We start from the raw sequence: 23,748 nt of genomic DNA on the forward strand, positions 1-23,748 counted from the left end.
GCAGTCCTCTGACTGCCTGGACCTGCTGTCTGGAGCACATGGCTGTGAGTGCGTCTGTGTATGTGTGGTCACGTGATGTGCATTTTCAGAGGTAGAGAGGAAGGAGGGCTGCTCAGAAATGCTACACGCCATTGTGTATATCAAATCGTTGTCGTTCTAAAATGCCATTTAAAAACAAAGACAGTGTAAACAGGGCCTGAGTGTGTACTTTTCGCGAGCAAATTTGCAACGGGGGCGGGCGGAGGATCGCGATGCTGGTGTTGTCTATCGGACGAACCGTACGTAATACGTACATAGTAGAGCTTGCAAAACTGTGTTTTTTTTGTCGACAACACGAACGTTGTCAACATAACTCACTGTAAATCCAAAATGCTTACACACCGGCGACTTCATTGAAAGAGGAGAGGGTTTAAGTTCTGTCGACGGGTCTCCTGCTTCCGCAGTTTAACAAGCACTTCAACAAGCCTGTTTATTTCCCGCTTGGCAAGCCAAGCTGATGTGACATGGGGGCGTGGCAGCATCGACAATTCTATTTTTTGATTCTATAATCGAAATTGAGCATAAATTTCAATCGATTTCGATTAAAAATCGAAATCGTGACACCCATAGTATTAACATCTCTAGAGTAACGCTTATAATCATATCCATACTTTGGACGCACGCAAAGTAACTGGGATTAAAAGATCTGTTCAGCTCTCTGTGATCATCTGCACCTTAAGAATGAGTTTTACAAGTTTAAAACGTAGTAAAACAGTGCTTGCTTGTAATAATTACAGTAAAATCGCTACGTCGTAATTTAACGCCACAACCGCTTAGTGTCAGTACAATTATAAAAGAAGATGCTTAAATACTGGGTTGTGGATTTAAATCAGTTTTATTTATTTAGTACATTCACATAATAGATGTCCATACAGCAGTGAATATTAGTCTGTATCCTGTCACATTTGCACACAAAAGCAGTGCAAAGCTGTGTGTGTGTGTGTGTGTGTGTGTGTGTGTGTGTGTGTGTGTGTGTGTGTGTGTGCCTGCGCACACATGCTTTATAACGAAATTGTGTATGACTCATCGTTGCAAAATGATGCTTGAATTAAAGCTCTAACAGTAGTAAGGGAGATCTGCTTTATTCTTGTCCTTCGCTGTGCTGTTAATCTACTTAAAGGCTACGGCTCTGACACGCACGTGGGAATGGTGGGTGGGGCAGGGCTTGACGCTTACTTTTTTCAGGAGTAGCACATGCGCTCCTAAGTTGAAAAGCACATCCTAAGTAGGAGCACATTAAAGAATTTTAGGAGCGCAGTGAAAATGTATAAAATAAATTGTGTTTTGCCTAATAAATGCACACAAGAAGATCTTTAGAAGCAAAGCAGTTTCATTCATTTGACTACAATAAGTACAATAGGTTTTATTTTACTGTATAATATATATTTATAATTAAGGCTGTGGTGACGTGGTGGCGCATTGGGTAGCACGTTCGCCTCACAGCAAGAAGGTCACTGGTTTGCGCAACGGCTGGGTCAGTTGGCGTTTCTGTATGGAGTTTGGGTTTCCTCCGGGTGCTCCGTTTTCCCCCATAGTTCTAACACATGCGCTATAGGTGAATTGCTGAACTAAATTGGCCGTAGTGTATGTGTATGCATGAATGTTTCCCATTGATGGGCTGCAGCTAGAAGGTCATCCGCTGCGTAAAACGTGCTGAATAAGCTGGCGGTTCATTCCGTTGTGGTGACCCTAGATTAATAAAGGTACTAAGCATGAATTAATGAATTTAAGCTGTATGGAGTTTAGCTAGTGGTCCACAGCAGGACTGGGATCAAATTGCTCTGATGAAGGCCTCTCTAAACTGATCTGAATCCAGTCTTCTATATGGAGGTATTATTAAGTTATTGTTAGTAAAATGTGCAGTAGTTTAATCTGTGTTTGAGATATCATAAGAAGATTATGGCTTTATCAATGGCCCAAAACAAAACATTATTAATTTTATAATAGTATATTGTACACATTGTATTTATTATAATTATACTTGCAGTAGATTGAAACACACCTTTTCTCTACAGCACATAACAAATGTGACTTTTAAGAACAACTTTATCAAAATTAATTTATTTGCATAACATAAACCGATTCCACCTTACTTCCCACATGGGAACAGTAAGACAATGTAAAGAAAGACACAACTACAGAGTACAGACTCCTGTGCACAGCTGACTCTGTTTATCAGAACACTTTATCTTTCTGAGCTTTTAAAGAAGAGCTAAATATGGGAATATTCTCGCTTGCTCTCTCTCTCTCTCTCTCTTTCTTTCTCTCTCTCTCTCTCTCTCTCTCTCTCTCTCTCTCTCTCTCTCTGCTGTAGTGCTGGTGCTGCCAAGAGATTGAGACACACTGGCCAAAGTTTGTGTATAAAGTAATGCAAAAACGAATACAATTAATATCGAAAGCAAAAGCAGAATCTCGGACATGTCCGGGGAAAGGAATATGTATTGTCACACGAAATAATGAGCTGGATCAGTCTATTTAGTAAAAGGGTTTTCTTTTCCACATGTGCTTGCGCTCTTCTTCACAGCACTTCTCTGTGGGTCTGTGGCAGTGTGTTCTCAGTTTCTCGTGAACACAAAACCAGGCCGCCCAGGTAAAGTCTGTGTGGGAAGTGCTGATGTTGAATTGGGTCTCACACTAGATGTGCCATGATATACCATCTATGGCTGAATAGTAGATGTTTTCTGAGGCTCACACGTTGTGCGGTTCCATTCTGTGCCATGCGTTGCTTAGCCACGTATACAAAACAATTTAAAGACCACTTGTTGTGAAGTAAATAAAGGAATAGAGATGTGCTGTTGTTAATCGCGTCAGCATGTACTACAGTCATTAGATTTCCAACGTAAGTCATCACCATAAGTTAGTGTCAACAGCATGCTGTTTTACTGTGGCCGAGTGAATTATGTCATTAATGGAGCTTATTAGAAAAGAAATTCGCACATGTGCGACTAAATAAATTTTCCAGTTCGCACACGTCAATGTTTAGTCACAAATGCGAGTGAAATGGTCAAACTGTTGAGCCCTGTGGGGAGAACCTGCTCATTTGCATTAAAGGCATAGGTAACAAAAACAGCTACAATTTCCTAATAGCTCAAATTTCCCGAATTTAAAAAAGTATAATAAACAATCTGATTGGTATTTTAAGCTGAAACTTTACAGACACATTTTGGATACACAAAAGACTTATATTAAATCTTGGAAAAGGGGTAAAAAAAAAGTGCCCTTTTAAAAAATACAAATACATAAGGAAAATCAATTCCCCCAATCCTTTGAATTGCAATGTGCATTCACTCATTATGACTTCAAACAAAATGTGCTGCAAATGTACCAAACTAAAGTTCTGCTCTGAGAACAGGACTTGCATCATTTCTCTACTGAAATCGCTTGGTAATGCTTTGACATTTATTCATCTAATTGTCTAGACTCATTTGGTTGCCACTGTTTATCTAATACTTTTAATTAAAAGGTTATTTTCTACTATGTTAATGAATGTTTTACAAAAAAAGGAGATTTACTTCAGAGTCAATGCAAATGTCACAGTTAACGAAAAAGAAAGAAGGCTCATTTGATTGTAAATACATGCTCATTTGAAAGTAAAAGATGAAACAGTTTAATCCATAGCCTTTTTGAGCATTTGTATTAGGCTTTGGAAAACGAAAAACAAATGTCAGTTTTCCTTTTTAATGTCAGTATCACAAGTGACCCAATTGGAGCATGTTCCCATATTTTTGAATAATGTTTGTAAAATTCTACTTACAGTAGATAGATAGACTTCTTTAGATTTTACAGTACAATGGTTCGCCATTCACATGTTTTGTTTCAGCATTCGTGATCTGCATTTCTTTAGTGAGGCAGGCAAGTAAACATCATTTTGAGCACAATTCATTTTTAGAGAATTCCCCTGACAAACTATGTTTGTGCCAAATATGAGCGAGCGGAAAGATCAGAGGCACAGATTGCACGTCACTGTCTGCCACTCTTCTGCCACCCACAGAGAGTAATGAAGGGCTGAATGGGAGGTACAGATAGAAAGACAGATGAACGAAAGGTTGGCCCCGCAATGAACGAAATATCTGTCTTGAAAACCAAAAACAGATCTGTCTCTGTCTGACACTTTTGCTACAGTCTCATGTATTTCTGTGACACAGATACAGCTGTCAGTGTGGACAGCTTTACAGCTCCTTCTGCATTTTTAGAGCTCTTTACAAACACATCAAGCTGTCGAGTCATTACATTTGTCTCTGTTTGGAATACAACGCTTATACAGGACAAGAAACTGATTTTCTAACAATTTCTCCTATGCAGGTGACATCTCAGGCCATTAAGTCTCGGCTGGTGGAGGCGGAGACGACAGAGGAGATGATCAACAGAGCCAGAGAGAAGTATCGCCCTGTTGCCACACGTGGCTCCATCATGTACTTTGTCATTGCCAGCCTGTCTGAGATTGACCCCATGTATCAGTTCTCACTAAAGTACTTTAAACAGGTAATTTTAGTGTACAACAGCCATTGTATAAGGTTTTTTTTATTGTAATTTATTTAAAATTAACCCAGCTAAATGCTTTTTACATAGTATAAGGTTTAAATGTTTAGGTTTAGTATTTTTTACACACCAAGGCTGCATTTAAACTGAAATGTTGTGAAATTATGATTTATAATGACTATTTTCAGTTTTAATATGTTTTCAAATATATTATATTTTACATTTTAGCCCAACAGACTCTCTAGAAAATCTGGCATTACTCACTACTTAAGACAATATGTATCTTTGCTGTAATTTCATGCACTGCACATTCAGAAGAAAAACGCAACAGCAGTATTGTGTTGTTTTACTAACTAATTTCGGCAGGGTCACGTGATATGATTGATGGCCTCTCAACCTTAATCAGCAATAATCCAATCAGATTGATTCAAGCTTACCATAAATAGATCGAATTCGCCCTGCTACCTTATCTTCGTTTTGGAAGAATCCCCTCTTCCACCTCTTCTTCTCCTTTTCCTTCCTTTTTCCACGGGGAGCTTTTGAGACCTACCTGATCTCGGACCCCCTTATGTGCTTATTTACCAGGCGGGAGCCCTGAGTTTAATCATCTCCAAGCTTATATTTCTCTCCCGGCACAGCATACCAAGCCTACTACTCTTTAAGCGTCAAGTGTGAACCATTGAAATGCATTAAAATATGCCATTAGCAATAGGTTGCACAGTTTAGGTCTGTACACTATGATGACTATTTGTAAACACAGTTGCCACTACCTGTATTTTGATTGTAGAATGCAACATGACTGTAGAATGCAGTTGACACTTCCACAAATTCATTCCTTCCTCATTCATTCTGGAAACTGTGGGGGAAACAGGAGCACCCAGAGGAAACCCACGCGAATGCGAGGAGAACATGTAAACTCCAGACAGAAGCGCCAACTAACCGAGCCGAGGCTCGAACTAGCGACCTTCTTGCTTTGAGGCAACAGCACTACTTACTGCACCACTGCCTCACCCACTTCCACAAATTATTGGACATATTAAAAGAACAGCCAAAAAGCTGTAGTTTGTTTGGCTTGTATTCTAAAATGTGTGCGCTGCATGGAAAGATCTACTGAGATAACAATTGTAGGTTCTAAAAATGTTCCCTTAACATTCCCATTAAGTTATACAACATTGTTTTTAATGTTTTCATAATGTTCAAAACTTTCAGTTTTTTATGTTATTTTAACATCATTCAAAAAGTTTTCATAGAGTTTTAGTATAATGTTATTATATTAATCGTCTTACAACAGTAAACAATACCAGAACAATCCATTCACATTATAGAAAGATTCTTAGAACATTCTCGGTAATAAAACATTGTGGAAGATCTCTAAACATCTTCAGAACATTCAATTCTTAGACGATGTCTTAATGTTAAAACTTATTTCGAGAGGAGCATGTGCTTATGATTGATCACGACTGGTCCCGCATTAACTAACGCATGGTTCACCAATTAGATGATTCCTAACTCACAATAAATAACGTTCGAGGTTACTAAAGTAACCCTTCGTTCCCCGAGGAGGGGAACGGAAGCACTATAAGTGGATTTGATTGTAAAATCCACGCATTGGGAGGTTCGGTTCAGAAGCTACTCGTCTGAAAGAGTATTGAACGGGCCAATTAAGAATGAATTGGCAGCGCAAGCCTGCGCAGGTGAGCGGCATAAGCAATCAACTGAGTATATAAGCTCACCTGGCGCCAGCAGACGCTATCCTTTTTAAGCTGAAGAGACTTTTAACAGCTAAGGGACAGTCATTATGGCGACGGAGTATAGTGCTTCCGTTCCCCTCCTCGGGGAACGAAGGGTTACTTTAGTAACCTCGAACGTTCCCCTTCGGGGGGAACTCCAGCACTATAAGTGGATTTGATTGTAAAATCCACGCATTGGGAGCCCATTGAAAGCGCCATAATGACTGCACCTTACCAACACCCACCATGAGAGAGCGGTCAGGCAAGCGTGACGCACCCAGATCACGAGAGGCGTGGTCCTCCAACGTGCCCTTGGCCCTAACTTATCCTACTTCAAAAGAAGTTTTACGGAATAGGTATCTTTTTTGGGAGTCGCTAGCGTCTAGATAATTCTAGGAATACACGACAGTACGTTGGGAAGCGTGCAATCCCGATAGGGAGGACGCTGCAGAGGCCATCCGTTACCCAAGGGGGGATAGATGGCAGAATTTACATATGGACTAGCCCTAAAAGGGGGAGTACGCATAGCAAAAAAGTGGTTAGCGAGATCCTAAGAGGGCATGAGAGGGGGCGGGGTGGATTAATTCGCTTAACGCCCCTGAGGAACCGGATGATGAGGTTATGCGTTCCCACGGTGCTGCCAGCCACCGCGTTATGAGAGCGGAGATGGCAGCCACGTAACCTTGAGTGTGGAGGGCGACAGCCTGCTCTCCAACTTCTCTCGGCGTAAAGAAAGCACAACGCTGATCTGGCAAATTACGGGGGTCTTCTCAGCGAGAGACACACCATTCAGTGAATAGACTCCACGTCAGGGCATAGGCGCGCTCGGGGAGGGGGCTCTAGCCCGAGTGACGGTATTAGCCACCGCAATCGGAGGTTACCTAAGTCTTCCTCGCATCTAAAAATCAGCGAGGGTGCCAGGTGGTGCCCTGTCCCTGAGAGAGTAGGTGCTCTCTCGAAGGGACTGCCAGGGGAGGGCTATCGCGAGGGAGAGCTCTGACATCCAGGTCCGGTTGAGCCAGAGGGGCGCAACCAGCAACCTGTTCCTCGTCCTCCCTGACCTTGCACAGTAACTGCGCGAGCAGGCTCACTGGGGGAAACGCGTATTTGCGCGTGCCCCGAGGCCAGCTGTAAGCCAGTGCATCCGTGCCGAGAGCACTCGGTCAGGGAAAGAACAACTGGCAATGAGCGATCTCGGGGGAAGCAACAGATCGATCTGGGCTTCCCCGAATCGCGCCCATATCAGCTGAACAGACTCGGGGTGGAGTCTCCATTCTCCAGGACGCAAGGCTGCCGTGAGAGCGCATCGGCTGCACGGTTGAGCTTGCCTGAATATGAATGGCGTGCAGCGATTTCAGCCGCGGATGACTCCAGAGGAGCAGACGGCGGGCGAGCTGAGACATGCGGCGAGAGCGCATACCCCCTATACGGCTGATATACGCCACCGCCGCCGTAATGTCCGTCCTGACCAGCACGTGTTGCCGCTCCAGCACCGGAAAAAAACGGTGGAGAGCGAGGAACACTGCCAACAGCTCCAGGCGATATGCCAATGCAACTGGGTACCTTTCCACAGGTCCGCAGCCGCATGCCCGCAACGCACAGCCCCCCAGCCCGTGTTGGAAGCGTCTGCAGAAACGACAACAAGACTGGACGCCTGTTCTAGAGACACCCAGGCCTGTAGGAACGAGGGGTTGCTCCAAGGGCTGAGGGCACGGCGACACAGCGCAGTAACAGAGACTCGGTCTGCGCGCGCGTGCCATGCGCGTCTGGGGACTCGATCGTGATCAGCCAGTGCTGAAGTGGTCTCATATAGAATAATCCGAGCGGCATGAAGCGGCTGCGGATGCCATATGCCCCAGGAGCCTCTGAAATAGTTTCAGTGGGACCACTATTTTATTGTCGAGCTCTCTCAGACAGTACAGCATCAGCTGAGCGCGCTCTCCGGAGAGGCGCGCTGCCATGATGACCGAGTCCAACTCCAGCCCAAGAGAAGAGATCCTCTGCACGGGGGCGAGTTTGCTCTTTTCTCGGTTGACCTGAAACCCCCACAGGTGGAAGTACCAGAGCACTTTGTCTCTGTGCATAATCAATTGCTCCGAGAGAGGGCAAAAATCAGCCAGTCGTAAAGAAATCGAGTATGCAGATGCCCGCGAGCCGAAGGGGCGCTGAGGCACCCTCCGCGGGCTTGCTGAGGACCCGCAGAGATAGAGAGAGCCCGAAGGGGAGGGCTTTGTATTGCCAAACTCGACCTTCAAACGCAAACCGCAGAAACTGACGGTGGCGAGGAAGAGTGGAGACATGGAAATACGCGTCCATCAGGTCTAATGCTGCAGACCAACCCAGAGGACGAACGCACCGGAGGATGCGCTTCTGCGTGAGCATTCTGAACGGCAGCTTGTGCAGGCAGCGGTTCAAAACGCGCAGATCTAGGATTGGCCGTGACCCACCGCTCTTTTTGGGCACGATGAAGTGTGGGCTGTAAAACCCGCTCTCCATCTCGGCTGGAGGGAGCGGCTCGATTGCATCCTTCGCCAGGAGGACAGCAATCTCCTCTCGCAAGACAGGGGCGGACAGGGGGCTGACCCTGGCGAATACACACCCGCGACTTGGGGGGCCGTTTCGCGAACTGAATCGCATAGCCGAGTCTGATTGTGCGTATGAGCCACCGCGAAGAGCTGGCCCGCGCTAACCAGGCAGGCAGAGCTCCCGCTAATGGACTCATCGCTACAATCGCTGACGTACCAGCAGTGGGGCAGCGCGGAGTGGGTGTGCTGATCCGGGAAGCTCGCGGGTCCCACGGAAAAGCTGGAGGTGAGATATTTGCTCTCACTCCGAACCCGAGCTCCGGAGGGGAGGCTCGAGGGGTGGGAGAAAGGAGAGCGTCCTCCCAGCGCTCGTGAGCCACTGGCGAAACGCACCGAATCTGCAAGCTAGAAAGCATAGCGTCCCAGACTGGCAGATTTCGGGCTGTCACATCTGGGGAAGTGAAAAGTGCCCTTTCATAATGTTTTCATGGCAGTAAAAAGTGCCGTTGGAAATGGGGCCCCGCCCTCCAGCGGGGAAAGAGCAAGTTCCCTCTTCTCCAGATGGCCTGTCCCAGGGACGCTTCGCGGTCCGTTGTCAGACTTAGCGGCGTTCTGGGCAGGGGGGCTGCCTGCTTCCGAGGTGCCCGACGCGCTCGCTTCGCCAGAGGCGTGTGCGGGGGCGGAGCAGCTCTCGTAGGCAGGCGCCTTCGGCGAGGAGCAGGTATGAATGGCACGGCGGGCGGAGCGGGCTACGGACCGCCGATAAGACATCACCCACCAACTGCTCTCTCACCGCCTTGAATTCCTGGGTGAATTCACAGACGGTGTCGCCGAACATGGCTTGGGATATGGGAAAGTCAAGAAAGCGGACTTTGTCGACTTCGCACATATCAGCCAGGGGTGGCACTCCTGGATCACTAATGTGGACATCGTCCTCCCCAACGCACACGCAGCGGACTCAGTAGTCCGAAGAGCTAAGTCGGCGGCGGTGCGAAGCTCGTAAGCCTGGGTTGGACCCACCCTCGTGCAGCTCGGCCAGCGCCTGCGCTAGGTAGCGCTGGTAGGTGGCTATCGCATGCAAGGCGGAAGCAGCCTGGCCCGCAGCTATGTAAGCTCTAGCTCCGAGGGAGGTAGATAACTTACAGGCTTTGGATGGGAGACGAGGCGGACCCCGCCAAGAAGAGGCGCCGCGCGGATTTACCGCCATCGTGCACTCAACCTGAGGAATCGCCACATACCTCCTGGCTGTTCCACCGTCAAGAGTGGTTAGGGTGGAGGGACACGCAGCACGAGCAGAAAAAAGTGCTTTACAAGACCGCGTGAGCCTACTGTGCACCTCCGGGAAGAAGGGAACGCCCCTCTAGTCGGTCCGGCCGCGGAGCTGGGGGATAAACCATCTCCAACCCACGGCCGAAGCAGCCCGGGAAAGCACGGCTAACATGTCCGTTTCAGGATCCGTAGTGACAGCGCTCACCAGCCCGAAGGGGGCGAGCGGGTCTGGATATCATCGGACAATGAAAGCCCACCCTCCGACGCCGCGGTGGACGTCTGGTCTCCGGTGTCATCGGGCGTAAGGGCTACCATTTGTTAGACGGCTCGCTTCCCCCGCCCGAAGCTTGGATGGAGCGCTTAGAGGAGCGGGAGGTCCGCGGGCCCGTGGGCGACGGATTATCTCTCGCTGAAACCCTCAGATCTGCCCGAGTGCCCGCTGCAGAGCAGGGGACAACTGGGGTGGTTCGCCCTTTTGCAAAGGCTAGCCGCGATCTTTACTGCGCAACAGTCATGGCATCGCAATGACGACATGAACTGCTCGCGAGCAGCGCATTAACATGCTGGACCCCCCAGACATGCAACGCAGTGCTCGTGCCCATCATCCGAGGACAGGAAACCACCGCATCCAGAAACGCACAGTCGGAGCGCCGTCCTGAAAAGGACGTGCTGCACGACTGTGTTGCTCTTTCTGTGAAGTTTGCAACTTTATACGCACCGCTCTGGAGGACCGGACCCAAAGAACGCCAGGCAAGGGAAACCCAGCTCGACCGTCTGCCACTGCGTGTACACACTCTGGACCGGGAGAATGCTCTCGTTCGCTCAGAATCGCTGGTCACAGCAGGAGGAACCCTCATCGACTCGATCAGAAAGTCTCTGAAGCGAAAAGGATAGTGTCTGCTGGCGCCAGGTGAGCTTATATACTCAGTTGATTGTTTATGCCGCTCACCTGCGCAGGCTTGCGCTGCCAATTCATTCTTAATTGGCCCGTTCAATACTCTTTCAGACGAGTAGCTTCTGAACCGAACCTCCCAATGGGTGGATTTTACAATCAAATCCACTTATAGTGCTGGAGTTCCCCCCGAAGGGGAACCAGAATTTCTTACTTTAATTGTCTCCACTTTAAAGAATCCCCCTCTCCCCACTCCTTCACCTTTCCCTTTAAAGGGCGGGACGGGGGCCCAGTGGTAAGCACTGTTGCCTCTCAGCAAGAACGTCACTGGTTCAAATCCGTAACTGGCCAGTTGTTTCTGTGTGAAGTTTACACATTCTCCCTGTGCTCGTGTGGGTTTTCCCCGGGTTCTCCGGTTTCTTCCCACAATCAAAAAACATGCGTCAGAAGTGAATTGATCAATCTAAATTAGCACTATAGCTGAGCTCTTAACCAGCAGTATATCTCTCTACAGCAATTTATAATATGTCATCAGCTCTAAATAAAGGGGGAGTTCTCGAGACCTACCTGAGCTTAAACTCCCCACGGCCTGCAAATGGGAGGGAGCCCCGGGTTCGTGGATCTTATGAGTTCAGGGCTCTCTTCTGGGACAGCATGCCAAACTCTCTATATAATCAATCATCAGCTAAATATGAACTCGTGAAAGTCATTTTAAGTTCAAATGATTCATAAGGTTAATTTGATTCAGCTAAAAACTTTGAGGCAACCAGTATTTTTTGTACAATGTAGTCTATTCTGATTTCTTATTTCATTAAATAAAACATTTATAACTTTGTGGAAACATCTTTTTCAGGATAATTTAATCACTAGAAAGTAGAAAGTTATTGCAATTTTAGTTTGTTTTTTAATCTGTCTATGCTAAATAAAAATATTAATTTATTTAAAAAAACAGTGATTCCTTAATTTTGAACAGTTATCTAAAGTGAAATTTAAGTTCTGTCGTTATGCCAATTTACTCATTTCTTGGAAATTTCTTTGCAGTTATTCAACAATACTATTGAATCAGCAGAGAAGCACAAAGATCTGAGCCTGAGATTGCAGATCCTGCTGGATCAGACTCTTCTGAGTGCCTACACGAATGTATCCCGTGGCCTTTTTGAGCAGCACAAGGCCATCTACAGCTTCATGCTGTGCGTGGAGATCATGATGCAGCGTGGAGAGATCTCTCAGCAGGAGTGGCTATACTTCCTGAGAGGGGCTGGAGGCATAAGGAAGGTCAGAGATGTGGAAAGGGCATGAAGTATGTGACTGTATAGATCAGGGTTCACCAATCTCGGTCCTGGAGGGCCGGTGTCCCTGCAGGGTTTAGGTCCAACTTGCCTCAACACACCTGTCTGGGTGTTTAAAGTATACCTAGTAGGACCTTGATTAGCTAGTTCAGATGTGTTTGATTAGGGTTGGAGCTAAAATCTGCAACTCTGCAAGGAACAAGTTTGGTGATCCCTGGTATAGACAGAACACCACTGTGTGTGTGTGTGTGTGTGTGTGTGTGTGTGTGTGTGTGTGTGTGTGTGTGTGTGCGTGTGTGTACTTGTTTATACTACTACACATTGAGGACTAAACATCCCCACTATATTGTTCTGTATAGTATAGTATAGTATAGTATAGTATAGTATAGTATAGTATAGTATAGTATAGTACAGGATATTAAAACTGATTTTTTTTTGGAAAGTATAAAAATGCTAGCAATGGAAATTTTCTTACAGTGTTTTATAGATATATTTGGTCAGTATAGAAACAACAGAAGTCCTTATGGAAAGTCCCCATGATTAGTTTAAATCTAATGTGTGTGTATGTGAGGAACTGAATGTTGAGTGAGCATGTGTGTTCTTATTCTGTATGAAGCAATTATACAATGGATGAATGGGTTTACTGTAAATACAATACAATTATCCTTTTAGCAGTCATGAATGGCTATACTGTATATAAGGCAATTATCCTTCTAGAAGTCATAAATTGGATTTAATTATGGTGATTTTTAGATCGAAGTCATTTTCTATGTGTTCTGTTTCCTCAGGGTCCAGTGCTATTTGCTCCCCATTAAAAGGCCATTTTTACGTCTCCATGCTGTTTTAGTATGCATGGAAACAGTATGTTTTTTTCATATTTTCCAGTAAACAGAGTCCAGCTCTGCTTTTTTTTTAACTAATAATCCTATGTACTTATTTAACATTATCTCATCCTGACCAATTAGGGACATAGATGATGCATGCAATTGTGTGACCTTTTTGATGAGATGAGGTTATTATTTTAAGGCTATTTTCAGGTTATGCCAAATAGCTTGAAAGACAGAATTAAAAACAGATTATTATTGATTCAGATTTGTAGGTTCATAACACACCTTAGCAAAATTGACCACTATAGTCTATCAAACGTCACAAAATACCACTTCAACCGAGTCAACTTTATTTCTATAGTGCCTTTGTAATTAATAAAACTTACAGAGATAAACCGGCAAAAAAGTAATCAGATATGATGTTCTGTTAATGTGAAAGAAGTTCATCATCAAGCAGTTTTGGAGACATACTCAGTGATGTCAGTTTACTAATAATTCTGTTTAGTTCAATAAATGTCACTTGCTGAATGATGGGATTAACGAAGCCAAAAGAGATAGTGTCAAGGAAACCAATCTTCATCAGGTTACTGAAATTGAGAAAAAAAAAACTAGCAAAAAACAAGGCTCATCTGAGTGAATATGAATAAATAACAGAGCTGCAGTTTAGTCAGTAGTGGTCAACTGGCTTATTAGTGGCCTTCACTAAGGAGTACTTTCCAAAAGCGTTGTCACATGTAATGTAACGAAATAGCACATTTATTGTGTATGGCCATACACCCAAAGCACTTCACAATCATGAGGGGGTCTCTACACACCACCACCTGTGTGCAGCAACCAATTGGATGATGCAACGGCAGCCACAAGCGCCAGTGCGCTTACCACACACCAGCTATCGGTGGAATGTAGAGAAAGTGATACAGCCAATTCGGTGGATTGGGATGATTGGGAGGCCATGATGGGTAAGGGCAAATGATGGGAATCTGAGCAGGAAATTACACAGGGGTTACCATACTCTTTATGAGAAGTGCCATGGGATTTTTAATGACCACAAAGAGTCAGAATCTTGGTTTAACATGGCATCCAAAAGACTGACAGTATGATGTCCCCTTCACTATACTGGGGCATTAGGACTCAGATTGATCGCCTCCTGCTGGCCTCACTAACACCAAGTTGCTTTCACCACTTCCAACAGCAACTTAGTTTTTCTCTGTAGCCTTCCACCCAGGTACTGACCAGGCTCTGCCCTGCTTAGTTTAGTGTTTTTATTGACCAGTTGTCAAAAATAATAAAGCAAAAAGAGTCCAAAAACAGTGTAAACGAGAGTTCTCAAAAAATTGGCAAAACGTGAGCCAGAGAAAGATCACTGAGGTTTCTGACAAGACACAGTGTCATGTGAACAAACAATAATGAACTGACAATGTAACAAAGACTGCCGCTTAGATATATATAGCCATGGTAATTAATTAGTCACAGCTGGGCAGCTGATCAGAACAGCTGGGCAGCTGATCGGCATAGCAATAAACAAATGCACGTGTAGGCAAAACATCAGCATGTGACAACAACCTAGACAAAACCAAAAGTGCGCACACACCTACGACCATTACAACAGCTATAAATAGAGGTGTAAATATGGTCTGAAATGTATTGAGTATGTTCATTTCTTCCAGAGGTAGTCAGAAACATTCAACAGGATTGCTTTCATTTTCATTGTATTTAATTTTTGTTTGTTTGTTTGTTTGTTTTTAGAAACTCACTGTATGGGCTCTATTTTGATGGTCCATGCGCAGAGCGCAAAACGCAGGGCGCAAACGCTTGTCAGAATGCATTTTTGCTCATTTAAGGATGGGAAAATCCACTTTGCGAAGTGGCGCATGGTCTAAAAGGGTTGAGTTTATTTTCTTAATGAGTTATTGGTGTGTTTTGAGAATAAACCTATTAGAGTCTCATCTCCCATTCCCTTTAAGAGCCAGCTGCGTCACACCATAAGCGCATTCGCTATTTACAGGACGCAAAGTAAGTCTAAGTGGAAAAAATGAGCATTTCACAAGCAAACAGTTAACAGTTTTTTTTTTAACAGAAAACTGTTAAACAGAGCATCTACTGCTGAGAATGAGAGATAATGGATCTACTTTCACTTTCGCTCTTGCATAGGGAAACCTTTACGCACAGATATTAATTAGTCTATGAATAATTAATTGCGTTTGTTAAAGTTTCAAAACTATTTCTAAGTTCAGTTCTAATTTCCAGCAAACGAAAAAATAACAATATTAACGAAGTGTGCTCAAAAACCTGAGATATATCCTAAAACACATGCTGTGCCCCATATGGTCTAAAACCTGCAGGTGGGCAAATCTAAGCTTGTTTTTAATAAAACAAATATAAATATGGATATAATAAATAATACTGCTAATAATAATAGCATTATACAAAAGTAAATTGTTATGAATGAACTGAAAAAGCCTCTCGAGATGAAGAAGACATAAAAGCAGTGATTTTTCATATTTATGTAGGCTAGAAAATAATAAGTTTTGTAATATTTTAATCCTTTATATTTATATCCTATATCTATTCTTATTATATCCTATATATATCCTTAATATTGACATTTTTTCATATGTAAAGATATTTGCCTATTGCTCTCTTGTGTGCGTATTAAGCAGTGTGTAAGCGAGGCGCAACTCTGCGCTGGAGTTTAGACCGGGTTAGTTTTGGTCTAATGAAAAATCTACTTTAGTTTCTCAAAATAGCAACGCACCAGCAGTGTGCCTCAGAACGCCTTCCTTTTTAGACCAGAATGCCTATGGGTGCACATATGAGCGCTAATGCATTTGCTATTTAAACAGCGTAGCGCAACGCCTCAAAACGACTGTTGCGCCAAGCTGAAACTAGCAAAAGACTATTGCGCCGCGCCTTGCGCTAGATGCAACAGATACTTACATATGCACTATATTGCCAACATTTTCTAACACCCAATCAAAATCACTAAATTCAAGTTTTACATTTTACATTTCCGTTTAGTTATTGAGCTGACACTTTTGTCCAAATGACTTTTACATGAGTAGACATTAAGTGATTCAACATGAAGTCAATACACACAAGAATCACTATACAAATGAACTGATACTTATCAGAGAAATAAGAGCTACAGTAAGTAGAGCGAGGGGATTTTGAATATGATTTTTTTTAAGAGGCTCAAGTGCTGTTTTATTGATATCAGTAAATTAGCAGTCCATGTGGGATCGAGAAGATCATTCCACCAGTGAGGAACAGTGAATAAAAAGATTCTAGAAAGTAATTTAAGGCCTCTTTTTGATAGTACCATTACACAGCACTAATTTACTAACCAGAGGCTACTGAATGACATGTGGACATTCAAAAGAAAGTAGAGGTTAGATGGTGCATTGATTGCGCACAATCATCAATGATTCAACCAGTAACCAGTGCAGAGAGATAAAGAGAGGTGTGACATGCGGTCTCTTGGGTTCATTAAAGACCAGACAAGATGCAGAATTATGGATTAATTGTAGAGGTTTAAGGGTACAACATGGAACTCCAGACATAACAGTAGCCCAACCTAGAAATGACTAGAGCTCAGACCAAAGTTTGTTCAGCATGATTGGTCAGAAAGTGTCTGGTCTTTCTGATGTTGTAAACTGTAAACTTGCATGATCGGGCTGTATTTGTAATGTGGTCTTTCAAAGACAGCTGGTCTTCTAGGAAGATTCCAGCCCAATATCCCTTATTGAATTATATAGGATAATAGTAGATGATCCCAGCGGGATATAGAAATTATGTTGAATGTATGAAGTTGCAGGAAAGATGATAAGTGCACAGTGTGCAGAAGTGGCAACTTATCACAGAGTCAAAATGAATGGCCTGCAAAGTGTCCTGACTTCAACCCGATAGAACCATTTTAGGATAAATTAAAGTGAAGCCAGGCCTTCTTGTCCAAAATCAGTGCCTGACCTCACAAATTTTTTAATAAACCTGGTAAGTATAAGGTGTTAAAGAGCCCCTATAATGCATTATAAAAGGTCATATTTTGGCTTTGGGGGTCTCTAGCAACAGGCTGATATGCATGCAAGGTCAAAAAACACTTTCATTATCTTATAATATGCATTTATCCCAATGATTTGTTCAGCGATTCATTTGATCCCAAACCCTCCTTTTGCATGAGACTAATCTGCACTAATTGGTCCTATGACCCAGTCTGTTGTGATGTCGACTGCGTACAGTGTGAGACAGAGAGAAACGCTCAGCATGGTTAGGAAGTAGTCATAGGAGAGCACGGAGTACTGTATATCCGTGAGCCCAATGCTGGAATGCATTAAAGCAATGCAGTTAAACACCAGCATATTCCTCTATTCTTAACCATAACCCCAAGTAATAACAATGACACACATTCAGTATTAATCCACACAGTGGCAAAAGTTGAACTATTTTGAAAATTAGTTGCACCACGCATGTGAGGAACAGCTGATGGCGGCCATAGCAACAAACAGCATGAGATCGTGAGCACAAAATGTATTTAAAACTGTAAAGGATAAAGCATGTGTTGCGTTTTCAACTGGATGCGATATGTGAAATAGTCCATACAGATTTAACCTGGGAGATACATTACAAGCACTGATCTGTAACAGATACACGATTACAAGCCGCACCAAGTGATTACAAGTTACAAGAAACAATGAAATACATATTTTTCAAACTACAGAAAACAAGGCAACCATTTTAATCACACTTCACGTTGTTTAGGATCTGGCGGAAAAAGAAAGTAGTGCATACAAACTGTGTAACAGTTACTCACAGAGTCCCATACATTGTCCCATACATTAGTAGTCTTTGCTGATTCTTTCTTTATTAGCAAACTGCCGGCGAATCCTGCGTTGCAGGGCTGGTTATTGTATCAATCATCAAAAAAATGACAGGAACAAACACAGCTCTAGGTTGGCTATACTGTGATATTGTTGTGAAAATAAACTTTATCCCTTTATTCCCCACAGCAACATGTCTAGCCATCTCTCAGTGATAGTAATCTTTGCATCATGATCAGCCCCATGATCCCTCACACTCCACTAGTATCTGAAGGGAAAGGCATGTCCACCAGATCTGGCAGTTCATATTTGATATTGGTTTTTGTCGACGTCAATATAAACAGGCAAAAGGTCCGGACAAACAACGAATCTTTTATTAAAAATAAATATTTTTAAACAAGGTACATTTTCAGATTTAACCTTCAGCTGGATGTTTTCATTCACTTAAAGCTGTGTTGCACACTGCATGGAAGGTCATTTTCAAAATCTCGTAATAGAGGCTCTTTAATATTGTTTAAAAATTACAAAAACGAAAAATGTATTTGATATATCATTTATTATATATATATATACTGTCCATCAGTGACACTAATTTACTTCAGATAGCTTCATGTGTCAGTCTAATCCAGTGTTTGTCAGCATATTGCCTCTCAAATCAATAATGACTTGTTTGATCAAAGTCCCAAACTTTAATTCATGCTGTTTGATGATTTCTGACATGTATCAGTATGATGAAACATTACTCTCAGTCTTATGCACAGACACACACTCACACATTTTCTGTTAATAACACAATCCTTCTTCACTGCAGGAACTGCTAGAGAAGCCAGAGGTGCCATGGCTGTCTGATTTTGCCTGGGAGACTTGTTGCAATCTGGAAGATCGACTTCCATGCTTTAATGGGATTAAAAAAGAGATAAAATCCACACCCATCTCTGTCAAACTCGGTAGGTTCTTCCTGTTTCATTAAAAAAAAACCACTGGCTAATACTTGCACAGTTTCTTACAAAGCATGAATCACATAATAGAAATTACAATATTTCTTTTGTCCTTCTTTGTGCAGGGCAGCTGGAGGTAACAGTAAACCCGGAGCATTGGGATGGGTATGTGACTGACCTTCCTCCTTTTTCAGAAGAGATTCCCTCTGAGAAACAGCCACAAGTCAGAGGTCACTGGAACCAGCAGCTTGGGGCATTTCAGAAACTCATCCTTATCAAGAGTTTTATGGAGGAGAAGGTATCACACACTAGAATCTGAACACTTCATTAGTAACAACGTAATAAAGTGTAGTTGTCATGTAACCAAATTTAAAAAGGTGGTATCACTTTATTTTGATGGCTCCTTTAACGCCTTTTGTTGAATTCTGCATGCCAACTAACTCTTATTAGATCATAAGTAGACTGTTTGGTTGGGGTTAGGGTTAGTGTAAGTTGAAATGTACTTGCAAAGTTTATTATAGCCAGTTAAATGTCTGTTGAAGGAGAAATTTCAGCAGATATTAAGCAGATTGTCTACTAATACTCAAATGACAATTAATTGGCTTATAGTTGCAATGACAAAATGTGCAATAGGGACCATCAAAAGTAAGTCTTACCAAAATGGTAGTTGGAATTAACTTACTTTTCTGACTTTTTTTCTCACAATTTAGAGTTTATTCCAATCTAACACTTCCTCTTAAAATATCAAAATGAATTCAGACATTCAGAGATTAAAAAAAAAAAAAAAAAAAAAAATATATATATATATATATATACTACTTTTCTTAAAAGGGGTTAAAAATTAATTAATAATAGCAGTATCTTGCTAAGGCTGTAAGTAGGGCCACACATAATCTGTGCTCACAGACATCCGCAGATTTTTAGCCAATCATCCTGTCTTTTTATTTGCTTGTTTAAATGTGTGTAAATGGATATTTTTGTCCGTTTTTAAATTAGTTTCTATAATTTTATTGGTTAATATAAAAATGTTTAAATTGTTTATTTGTAATACTGTTTTTTTTTGTATTGTTTCAATATATTCTGTCTTTTAGTAGATATATGAGAGACTTTCTTTGTTTACCAATTAAATGGAACTAAGTGGATTTGTTTTGTAAACATTAAATAATAAAAAAGATTTTTGTATATTAAAAAATATACTATATATATATATATATATATATATATATATATATATATATATATATATATATATATATATATATATATATATATATATATTATATATATACTATTTTTATATATTTTCATATATTAAGTTTTTAATAAAAAGAAAATGTCCTCAGAATCTGTCTGGCCCTGGCTATAACTAATTTTAACCCTATATCTCTCTAATTTGTGTTTATTTCTTTGTTAAGTTTATGTATAACCATTACGGAGTTTCTCACAATTGCAAATTTATAACATATTTTTGCTGACTTTTTTTTTTCTCAATATCTGACCATATTTTTTAAGAATAAAAATAAGGGTCACAATCCTCAGCAATCCAAGCTTGTAGATCACTGGGAATCATTTACTTTCATTTAGGACTACAACTCGGTCATCATATGGACTACAAATCATGTCATGCACCACACACTCACACCTGATCCTATGTCGATCATTGCTTGCCAGACCATACTGCTAATAAACCTGCATTTGGATCCGCACTCTTTTGTCAGTGTCCCATCACATTACATCACATTACATCACATTGCAAGTGTGCAAAATACCGAAAAAGTTCCTTTTCCTTTGATATTAAAAAGCTGAAATTTGTTTTCATGTATGTTACAGCACCTGTGTGTGTTAAGTCTGCTTCAGTCATGCATAATGATCAACTATATTCCCTATCAGTCTAACATTAGTGGTCAGTTTTTTGTTCATGTTTTTTTTTTTATTATTATTCTGTTCATCAAGGCGGCATTTATTGAATGTAAAAAAAAATGTTAAATTGTTAAATATTTATTAAAATGGTAAATAACTGCTTTCTTATTCTATGTAGTTTCAAATAAAATTATTATTCAAGTAATTATTGCTTTTATTACTATAACCTTTAATAATAATAATAATAATAATAAATAATTATTCTTAGAGTAATTTCTAAAGGACTCTGTGGACTGTGACTCTGAAGACTGGAGTAATGAAGCTGAAAATTCAGCTTTTTTTTAAACATTAAACAATCCTACTAACCCCAAACTTTTGACTGTTACTGTAAATGATATCACTGAATTGTGTTTCAAGTCCATGAATTTGTGTGTTTCCAGGTTGTGTCTGCCGTGACTGAGTTTGTTATCACTTGTTTGGGGCAACAATTTGTTGAGAATCCCCCAGTGGATCTTGCAACCCTGTATGCAGACATGTCTCCTTCCATTCCCCTGGTCTTCATCCTAAGCACAGGCTCAGATCCAATGGGAGCATTCCAGCGGTTTGCCAACGAGAAAGGATACCAGGATCGGTACTGTGACATTTATACACCATTTACTCACACAATTCCTGTTTAAATGACACATCTAAATGCATACTGTGTACATAAATAGATACTAAGAATGTTAACGTCTACTGAGTACATCAATTCAATTTTGAATGTGTGATTCATGTCACAGATCTCATAAAAACTAATCAGAAGTATGAAGAGAGTTTCTGAGTTGGCCTGGATTTCTGCAAGAAAGGCTTATGTTCTTCACAACAGGTTGCTCAAAACAGGGGTACCACAGGGATCTATGCTCAGGCCCGGATTGGCTAATCGGGAGGACCGGGAGATTTCCCGGTGGGCCAGTCCGTTTTTTGGCCGCGAGGGCCGGTGTCCCTTGCTGCTTGCACTCTCAGCAGTCACACTCTTTTCATTTATTCATGTATTTGACCATAGCCTGAATCTTTTTATTCATTATTTTGCCGCAGCTCCGCTTTTCTTATTTATTTTCTCGCAGCCTCATGAGCAAAATGCAGCCCGCAGGGTAATCATGATGTAATAGCAAATCATCATTCGACCCCAAACAGTGGCACCTTAGTGAATATAAGATTTCGAAAAATTTATATTATTGAATAATACACCTGCTCAATGAAAATCAGATGATTCAGCACTTAATAAGTCTAATATAATTTGATCAGAGATCTTAAAGGGGTGGAAAGAGATACAGGTCAGTCACAGTGCAATATATATTTTTGGTTCCTATTAGAACAGAGCTATTGTGGTCCAGTGGTCAGCGTGTTGTGTTACTAAGCAGCCGACCTGTGTTCGATTCTCACCTGGATATGTGTAGTTACAAGTTTTTCATTTTTATTGTTAAGACATATAATACTGTTAGGGTTTTTGAACATTTGAAGTTCTAAAGCAGCTGATTATTTGAAAAAGATGCGGTAGTGTTATTAGAAACTGAATTGGAAATGACCTTATTTTAATAAAGACATTCGTGAACTGAGGTGGGCCGGTCTAAGGCTTGAAACTCCAGGTCTGAAAAGGAGTCCCACTCTGGCCCTGTCTATGCTTGTACCTCTATTCTCCTTTTTTTGCAATTCTTTTTCACTTCTATGCTGATGACATTTAGTAGTACACATCATTCCTCTTCTATGTGTGTGTGCCTTGTTGACATATCAAATGTGATCACCTCAGCTTTAATTGTGACAAGTTCCTCTTCCTCTCAGCCATGACATCCATCGGCAAATCTCTCTCTGTCTCATTTAGAGGTCATTGCCTCCTGGTGTGTATCATCTTTCAGTGTCAGCCTGGGTGACACACACTTCTTTTGGGACTGCATTATGATAGCAGTGGCCTTACTTGACCACTACTTTACTCAGATCTTCATCTAGATTTTGCTGATTTGATGGCTTCCTAAATTCCATTTTTGTTTGCCAACCATCATCTGCTTTACATCTGCCATATTCCTAGAGCGGGTCCTAAATTTTCTCTCTCAAATGCTTTTTAACTCCCTGTAATGTTTTCACATCACGCCTCTTCTCAGATCATTTTACCGGCTGCCAGAATACGATAGAATTAAATTCAAGACACTGTTTCTAGCTCACACTGCTGCCAATTTCCTGTCCTCCCAATACTTTCAGTCTTGCTATAAATTGTAAACCTGAGACTGGATGCCACTATCGGTCACTTCTCCTTGCCAACTATGAGAGCAGCTGATTTATTAGCCATATTCCACAAGAAACACATTTTAGAAAGGTTCGCCTACTGTCAAGGACTTGTACTAGATTTGGATACCCATACTTCAAATATCAACATGGTCTACTTTGTAGCTTATTCTGCCCATGAATTGCTCATTTAAATAATAAGGAAACCCTTAGTCTGAGACGCAAATAAATTGAGTTCATTTCTTCTTATATAAAAAACACAAAAGAAGATATTTTAGAGAATGTTCAACAGGTAGCCACTAGGGATGCCACAATACTTAATGTAATATTGAATTGTTTGGTACAACCTCTATGGTTCAATAAGTACTGCTCTGGAATAAATAGCTCAATGGTTAACCTTTGTTTAATTTTGTTTAATACATGAAGGTTATATACACATTGCAGTGATATATTCCTTTATATTATTCAGGTTTGAAGTCTTTACAGTTGAAATATTTACAGTTGAAGTCTGAATTATTAGCCCTTCTTTGAATTTTTTTATGATGTTTAACAGAGCAGTGCACTTTTCACAGTATGCCTGGTATTTATTTATTTATTTTTTTTGCTGGAGAAAGTCTTATTTGTTTAATTTCAGCTAGAATAAAAGCAGGTTTTAAGGTCAAAATGATTAGACCCTTTAAGCTACTTTTTTTCATCATAATACAATGACTTGCCCAATTACCCTAACCTGCCTAGTTAACCTTATTAACCTAGTTAAGCCTTTAAATGTCACTTTAAGCTGTATAGAAGTGTCTTGAAAAATATCTAATCAAATATTATTTACTGTCATC

General features: G+C 41.5%; 1 protein-coding gene across 1 annotated transcript in view; it reads left to right on the top strand.

The window, feature by feature from the left end:
• dnah6 (dynein, axonemal, heavy chain 6) overlaps positions 1-23,748 on the top strand; it is a 203,204-nt gene that overhangs the window by 138,942 nt on the left and 40,514 nt on the right. Inside the window, exons 62-66 of the mRNA XM_087237125.1 lie at positions 4,342-4,521; positions 11,976-12,209; positions 18,676-18,811; positions 18,928-19,100; positions 21,103-21,293. Coding sequence (XP_087093251.1) covers positions 4,342-4,521; positions 11,976-12,209; positions 18,676-18,811; positions 18,928-19,100; positions 21,103-21,293 — 914 coding nt within the window. The remainder of the gene's footprint in view (positions 1-4,341; positions 4,522-11,975; positions 12,210-18,675; positions 18,812-18,927; positions 19,101-21,102; positions 21,294-23,748) is intronic.

Source organism: Danio rerio, chromosome 1 (assembly GCF_052040795.2).
Source record: "Danio rerio strain M-AB ecotype USA chromosome 1, GRCz13ab, whole genome shotgun sequence".
Classification (NCBI taxonomy): Eukaryota; Metazoa; Chordata; class Actinopteri; order Cypriniformes; family Danionidae; genus Danio; species Danio rerio.